This window comes from Poecilia latipinna, unplaced genomic scaffold (genome assembly GCF_001443285.1).
Source record: "Poecilia latipinna isolate Pla-1442-1.1 unplaced genomic scaffold, P_latipinna-1.0 Scaffold4823, whole genome shotgun sequence".
Classification (NCBI taxonomy): Eukaryota; Metazoa; Chordata; class Actinopteri; order Cyprinodontiformes; family Poeciliidae; genus Poecilia; species Poecilia latipinna.
Window position 1 is genome coordinate 1 of NW_015117439.1, and position 7,670 is coordinate 7,670.

Genomic DNA, 7,670 nt, shown 5'->3' on the forward strand with positions numbered 1-7,670 from the left:
GTCAGCTACTCCAGCTCTTAATGTGGTTTAGTTTCATCACCATCCAAAAACACAGTTTGTCCTCAGTGTAAAGACAGAGATGTTCTTACGAGGAGTTGTTTGGACTTGGATTGGTTGAGCCTGAATGAATACATTTAGCATATGACTGTGACTCATCCTAGAGCTTGTTTTTATCCAGCAGCTGAAATCGAACATTGAAAACAGACAGCAGGTCACTCATACTACAAAAAGGATCCTTAATCGATGTAGAGGAGAGCATTAACAAAAAGGACTCCAGATGAATGTACATAGGATCCTAACTTTTTAAAACTATGTGTGAGTATTAAAACTTTGTAACTTGTCAGTTTTAGTTACCCTCTTTATTATGAGGTAATTCTTCATACTTATGTTTAAAATCTTCCATTAATTGTTTTCCACCTAATGTGAGAACTGGTTGCAGGGATACCACGTCCAAAGGGAGCATTACTGGAGTGAAACAACCCAGTAATACCCTTAATTCAAGAGTTTTCAAAGTATGGAAGAGCTATCCCCCCCCTTCCCAAACTACATCACTGCTATTATTTCTGTAAATGTTTTTGCTGTTGCTATGCTTCCTATTCCAGACACTCATATGTTTCACTGATGTTGTGGTGTTTCCCTGCTTTAGCGATGTGGAGCGCTACAAGGTATGAAGCTTCATTTACCTTGTCAAGTATGAACTTTTTACAACAACTGCTAAAATTAAAATTAAACAAAAACTCGTGTTTGTGGCAGTGGCGCATATTTTAGATCCAGCCCATGAAAATTCCAACTTTATGGTCATTTAGTCTAATTTGTGTTGACTGTACACTGCACTCTACTGTACACGGTTGAAAATCTCTCAATTTTATTTCTGGCACTGACATGGGAAGGTTGGTTGAAGACCACAGTTACGTTTTCATCTTTTCGTCACCTTCATGTCACAACCCCCACTGAAGAGCTGTGGCATGCCCCTCTTTTTGAAAAGCCCTGCTCCAACTCTTTGTGACCATACAAATGCGTTCCGACAGCAAAGGCACGTTTAGCCCCTCTACTGACCTCTGGGTTTCCCTTTGGATCTCCTTCCAGTGGGATTTGACCTGGAAAACCTCAGAATGGAGGCATTTTGATCAGATGCGTGAACTCCTTTAACGGAGTTCATGCATTTTATGCAGATCCAAAAAATGTGATTCCGGAGAGCAGAGTGTGGATGGGAACTGGTTTCCTCGGAAGGAACTATGCGTAATAAAGTACATCTTTGACAAGATGAGGTCTGCGTACCACTTCCGAGGTGGAACTATTTGCCTCATGGGGAGACCTGCTCCAGGTGAGCTCCTCCTGATCACACCTGATGAGCATCAGCTGTGGGAGTCACCTGCCAGTCACACCCTGCATTGGGAGAGGGTAAGAGCACACACACACACACACACACAAACACACACTCCAACCAATGCAAATCGCTGAGGATACACACAGTGTAAAAATGAAATGATTTATTCTAATGCTTGGGTGATAAAGACATCAGCTTTGCTGATTTCACTGAATGTGCAGAAACACTAAGGGGACTTTGACTATACTCTGCACAAGTAAAAAGGAGGAGAAGAAAGTGATGTAACAAATGTATGGAGCGATTTTAAAACTAGGCAATAAAATAAAATAAAGGAAAAATAATACACAGCCACATTCATTAAATTAGAATACCATTGAAAAACGTATTTAGGATTCATTAGACACAGACTGACGTGGGCTTATTGAAAAGTATGTTTAACACTTCGTTAAGGTTGTTATTTTCAAAAGGTAATTTTAATGTAACAAACAAACCTCATCGGTATGTATAATCTGAGTCATTTACTGAGTATGACTGTATATACATAAGAAGAGAAATGTAAAGATGCAGTAATGACTCTAAATGCCTGTTGGGTCTGTGACATCTTTTTCTTCAATGAATTAACTAGTGCAGTTGTCTAGGCAACATCCTCAGCCATAACCTGAAACTATGACCTTCTTTGTGGGGGAATGATGGTTAGAACAGAAAGAGCTAGAGTCAATGAAATTACTAGTTCAAAGATCAGACAAACACAGAGATGAATTAGAAACTCACTGTTTGAACATTTTAAAACCTGACTAGAACGTTTTTATGACTGATGGTTTCGGGAAAGCCTTTTCCTGCCCAGTGAACAATGTGTTACAATGGGCTAAGTGTGGAGAAGCAAACATATGAGCTGCTTTTTCAGCAGGTTTAGCTTTACCAGTGTTTCTTTATTAAAGGAGAGAAGTTTGGTTGATGGATGTAGCATGTGAATAAAGAGTTGGACAAGGAAGGAAATCAAGGTAGATGGTCCATCGGACTGGTGGGCTCTAAAGCACAAAAATGACTAATAAAAGAGCTTTATATTTACAAAGAGAAAATGTAAAGGACAGTGGATCTAGTGTGGGACTTTGTTAAACACCTCTGAGAAGACACTAATATTCATGGGGAAATTGTAATCTAACACAAAAGGACAGTGTTGACAACTCAATCCCTACAAATAGGATCAGGTTTTGTTGGTTTTATTTATTTTTTTTATTTTTGCTACTATCGTTTTAGAGACACAGAACTTCATCCCTTCTAAGTTTATATGTCATCAGATTTTCTTTTATGGCAATTCTCTATCTTTTTAAAAAATAAAATCAAAAAAGAGATTGCATAATAAGCATATTAATGTTTAGAGCCTTGGGTTTTGAAATTATGAATGGAAATAAATAATATTCTCTTGAAATTACTTTTAGCTTTAAAGCTTTTTTCAGAAATCCAACCATGAGACTGACAGTGGGTTGGGTTTTTTTTTTTTTCTTTTTTTTTTAGGGGAAATGGCGATGTGATGCTGACTAAAAACCCACAAAGGGTTCCTGTTTCACAGTCGAATGTCGCTGTGCACAAACAACCTTGTCAACTCAGAGAGAACGACTTAACATGTTTCTGTTTAATCTGCTTATGTTCATTTTGACTCTTAATGTGTTTATTGTTGATTCGGATGCCGCAGGATGCAATATAGGTAGGAAAAATAACCTTTTGGGTGTTTTAAAAAAATTGGGTAACACTTTATTTGACAGAAAATTGTTCTTGTTCTGTGTAATGATGTAGATTATTTTTTTGTTTCTGTCTTTTTTCTGAAGTACTTAGAAGTTAAACTGTTGTTTTTCTCCAACTTGTGATTTATGTAGGTGAGAAAGTGAAGGAACTGCCTTCAGGCAAAACAGTATGTGAGCCATGCGGGGAAGGAACTTTTCAGGCAACGCCAAAGAAGTCCAAACGTTGTGATGGATGCATGACGTGTTATATAGGTAGAAGTAAAAACCTTGTCAACATGTACTGACTGAAAACTGTTCTATGAACAGCAAATGATAAAGTGCAAACATTGAATGAAGACTTCTGTCCTTAAACTACAGAGTCGTTGGTTTAATTTGTGAAAAGAAGCTAAAATCCTAAAATGCATTTTTTTCTTGCTTTTTCAGAATCAGGAAGTGTTGTCAAAGAGAAGTGCACCACAGTGAAAAATACTGTGTGTGGATGTCGTGATGGCTTTGTTCCACGTTCAAAAGATTCAAGCTACTGTAAATGTGATATAGGATCTGGACTGCAAAACGGGGGTAAGTTATAGACTCAAACAAATTTCTTAGCTTCCATTATTTGATCCAAAGGCTGAACCTTAATGAAAATTTTTTTTTTTCCCACTGGCAGTTTGTTCAAAGTGCAAGGAAGGTTATTTCACCAAAGAGATTAACGCACAATGTCAAAAATGGAAAGAGTAAGTTTCAATAGTTGCACACCATCTTAAACCTCAAGTTCACATGTAGCTAAAAGCTGTTGTTTTTGTCTTTGTTATGTTTCTGCAGCTGTAAGTCTGCAGGGATCAAACAGGCTGGAAGCTCAACCTCTGACGTCGTGTGTAATGAGATGATAAATGATAGTCAGACCACTGTAGCCCCCACAACAATCACAAAGGTTTTCTCCTCGCTCTCAACAACACGTCGCCCACATGAGGGGGCTCCAACACAGAAGAGACCCTCGAGCACCACCACAACTACTGTTCAGCGCCCCACTGACAGAAACTCAATGCAGCCCACAAGCATTCACATAGGTAAGACTTTTCCTGCTTTCTGTTACGCTCAGATTCCAGGGTGGTGTAAGCTGTAGCCCGACTGTCTCGTTTTATTCCAGGTACGGCCATTCTCATTTTGGGAATTGCCGGATTGCTCGGGCTGACGGCAATGACCTGCAAGATGCATGTTACCCACTGCTGGCAGTCAAAACCAGCAGTACAGTGTAAGTTAAAGGCAATCTGGGCTCACATGCTTTCATTTAGTGAAAAAATATACAGCCACTGCACTGAAAATCTCCTGGTTATTCTGCCTGGTATTGATCTCTGAACTCTTCCTGAGTTCAAACATTAGAATTGTTACTTCTAAATGAATATGAACTTGTTTCCTTTGCATTATTTGAGGTCTTAAAGCACTGCATCTTTTTGTTATTTTGTCCGTTTCTCATTTTCTGCAAATAAATACAAAATCTATGCTTGGAAATTTAGACATGTTGCCAGTAGTTAATAGAATGAAAGAACAATGTTCGTTTTACTCAAACATTTACCTATAAGGAGTAAAATCAGAGGAACTGATTAATTTAAATGGTCTCTTAATTCTTTCTTGAGCTGTATTTATTCATTTAAGTGCAAGAACATTGAAGACACCTATAGCAAAAAAAGTCATTCAGCTTTTACACTGGAATAAGGTGCTAGTGTGTTTCTCCTGCACAGGTGATTGTCCATTTTAACTTACCACCAGACAACGCTTTATTTAGTAAATAAAAACATTTGTGTGCATTTTGTTGAATGTTTAAGTTATTTTCTGTGTTTTTTGATTTAATAATCCAGGATGGTTTGGCACAGCATGATGGAAAATAGTGGCAAAATGTTTCCTAATTACTTTTTTCTTGATCATGTGTACATTTTTATTTGCAGCCAAGGACTCTTTGTGTCGGAGGCCAGTTGAGGAAAGCGGTGACAGCAGTGAGTCCTCTTTGAAACTTAACCCAGAGCCATGAGGTGAAGTTTTCCTTTGATGAAAATCCTCATCTGATGCTTCAGAGAGCCATTCCTGGAAAAGTTTAATTTACTCCAGACCCCTTAGATCCTCCTTATATTGTTTGTTGTGTGTTAAACACACAACGTCTGCATTGTAACAGGGGTGTTTTTAATATGTACAGTTGTCAAAATTTGACTGTTTGTTCTGTTGTAATACAATGTAGGATTATTGAATTATACCTCGCTTTTTAAAACTGTGAAACCATTCAAGGTAGACATCCATCCTCTTGATGTTATACTTCTTAGGAGGAGTTATTATGGCTGACATGGTCAATAAGAATTTTTTTTTCTTATAAGTATACATTTACCAATACTACCTGGTGAGTTTTCTACTATATGCATTTATATGCAGGTGTTATAGACCTTCTGCTGACATTGTATATGCTCTAACAGGGCTGGGACAACTCTGAGAAATACGCACTTTGAATAATAATAATGTGGGTAGAAACTATAAAACACACCAGATACAGAAGTTAAAACAATATATAGAATAAAAGTTCTCTTTTTCTTTAACATTGTTTTTAAATTTCTTTTGTTGTGTTATTCAGTGTTTCCTTGGTCTGTTCCAACAGTCATATGTCTCTTTTGCACAAGATAAAAAAAAAAACAAAAAACAAATCTGTTTTCAGAAATATGTGGGGTTAGGGGAAGTACCACATGGAGCAAAATATGCTACTTTTTCCCCCCCCACCAAGACTTGCCTCCTCTGTTTTCTTGTTCTGGTGTTTGGAAAGACTGATATTGTAAATGTGAAGACTTTCATGTTGTTTGTGCCTTGCTGGAAATATTTTTCAGATTAGTGCAGTCAGAGGAGTATGAAACTTTGTTCTAATTACCTTTCACCATTTGCCAGATGAGCACTAAGTAGCTTCATGCCTGGTTGAGTCTCAGTGAGTTGTAAAATGGACCCGAAGGGAAACTGCAGATATGTTGATTCATTCTAAGAATTGAAGGCTCCTTTCAAGAAGGTGGCATTGGTTTAATTAGGAAAAATATTTAAATATATCATAACTGGATTAATTTTAGATTTGTTTATTTTATTTTACATTAAAATGAACATGTTACATATGCAGTGTAAAGTAAAGCCTCCTCTACTCAAGTTTTTCTGAAAATGTATTATTTATTGAAATAATATCACTGATACTGATGTGAAGTTATAAACATTTTACTTCTTCAGCTTTTGGTACTATTTATGAGCAGTTATGTTTGTTGTTTTACTGATGACATCTCTCTCTCTAGCCAAGGGGGAGAACCACATTGGAAAAACAAACTAAACAAAAACAATTCTCTGTTGAATCCTACATAGTTTTCCTGCTTATGTTCAAATTAGTTCAATAGGGTGGGTGCCCTCGTGTGGAATGTAAAGTTTAGGCACTGTAAAAAAAAAAAAGCAAACAAAAAAACAAACAACATCAGAGACTATTTTTGTGTTTTTTTAGACGTCTCAGATGCTTTTTACTACCTCTAGTTTAAAATCTAGAGCCAGATAATAAAATGAAAAATCATCTTGTTTGTGAAATCATATAGAAGAGGAGAATTTAATGCCTTTCTGGAATGAAACCTTTGCAGATCAATATCTTAAGTGTTCTAGAAAAGTTTTATTTTTTTATTTTATTATGTATTTTATTATGTACTGATTGAGTTGCACAAGATGTGACTTACCCAAGGTGCTATTCACGCACCATGGCTTCTAAATGTGAAGATCTGCTGCAGACAGAATAAACAGATGAAAGAGTACCTCCCCAAAACTGCCTGTAAATGTCACTGATCCAGGAAGCTGGTGTGCAGTTTCAGAGAAATTAAGCGTACTTTACACGGAACAAACCTGTTTGGGGTTTTTTGAGTTGTAGCCTGATTTACAAGCACTTCAAGATAAATATCATCCATCCATTCATGTCTATATATATTTCTAGTTGTTGTTTTTTTTTACCCATGTTGCACGTTTATTCTTAATGTGCGTGTATGACAAACTTGTGTTTATATTCTGTATATTATTTGAGTAAAAATGTATTGGTCTCTGAATAAGCCTTTGTGACTTTCTTTGTGCTATTTCTGTAGCTGTAAGACGGCTATCGGTGTGCTTTTTAAATTCACTGACCCTCATTTTAAGTAGTTGATTAACATTACAATATCCACTGTGCACATCACAGGATGGTGAGTTTCAAATATTCTTCTCTGTTACCACTTGAACTTATAATCACACTGATCAGACATAACATTACGATTACTTAAAAAGTGAAGATAAACAGGATGGGCTATTGGATTTGAGCAAGTCACACACACACACACACACGCACACACACAAAACAACAACAATAAAAGGATAAAACACACTCCTCAACCTGTCTCTGATTAGAACTGGTGGGCTAACGTTCATTATCATTATCATTTTCTTGTTCTCAAATAGCTACATAATGGGAGATAATCTTATCTTCACAAAAATTCATGTCAACTAACATGAACTCATCCATTTTATTTTAAAAGTTAACAGTTTTAAAGACATCCACTATTTGGATTTGATTTGAGGACTATGCGTCAGTGGTTAAGCTATTT

General features: G+C 36.7%; 1 protein-coding gene across 1 annotated transcript; it reads left to right on the plus strand.

Annotated features, from left to right (window-relative positions):
* The first annotated feature begins 2,857 nt into the window (after positions 1–2,857).
* LOC106943050 (tumor necrosis factor receptor superfamily member 4) lies at positions 2,858–6,493 on the plus strand. Its single transcript, XM_015026394.1, has 7 exons — positions 2,858–3,032; positions 3,202–3,321; positions 3,493–3,627; positions 3,719–3,785; positions 3,874–4,118; positions 4,199–4,303; positions 4,995–6,493. Exons 1-7 carry the CDS (start codon positions 2,951–2,953, stop codon positions 5,075–5,077), a joined length of 837 nt encoding a protein of 278 aa, XP_014881880.1. The 5' UTR covers positions 2,858–2,950; the 3' UTR covers positions 5,078–6,493.
* The last annotated feature ends 1,177 nt before the right edge of the window (positions 6,494–7,670 follow it).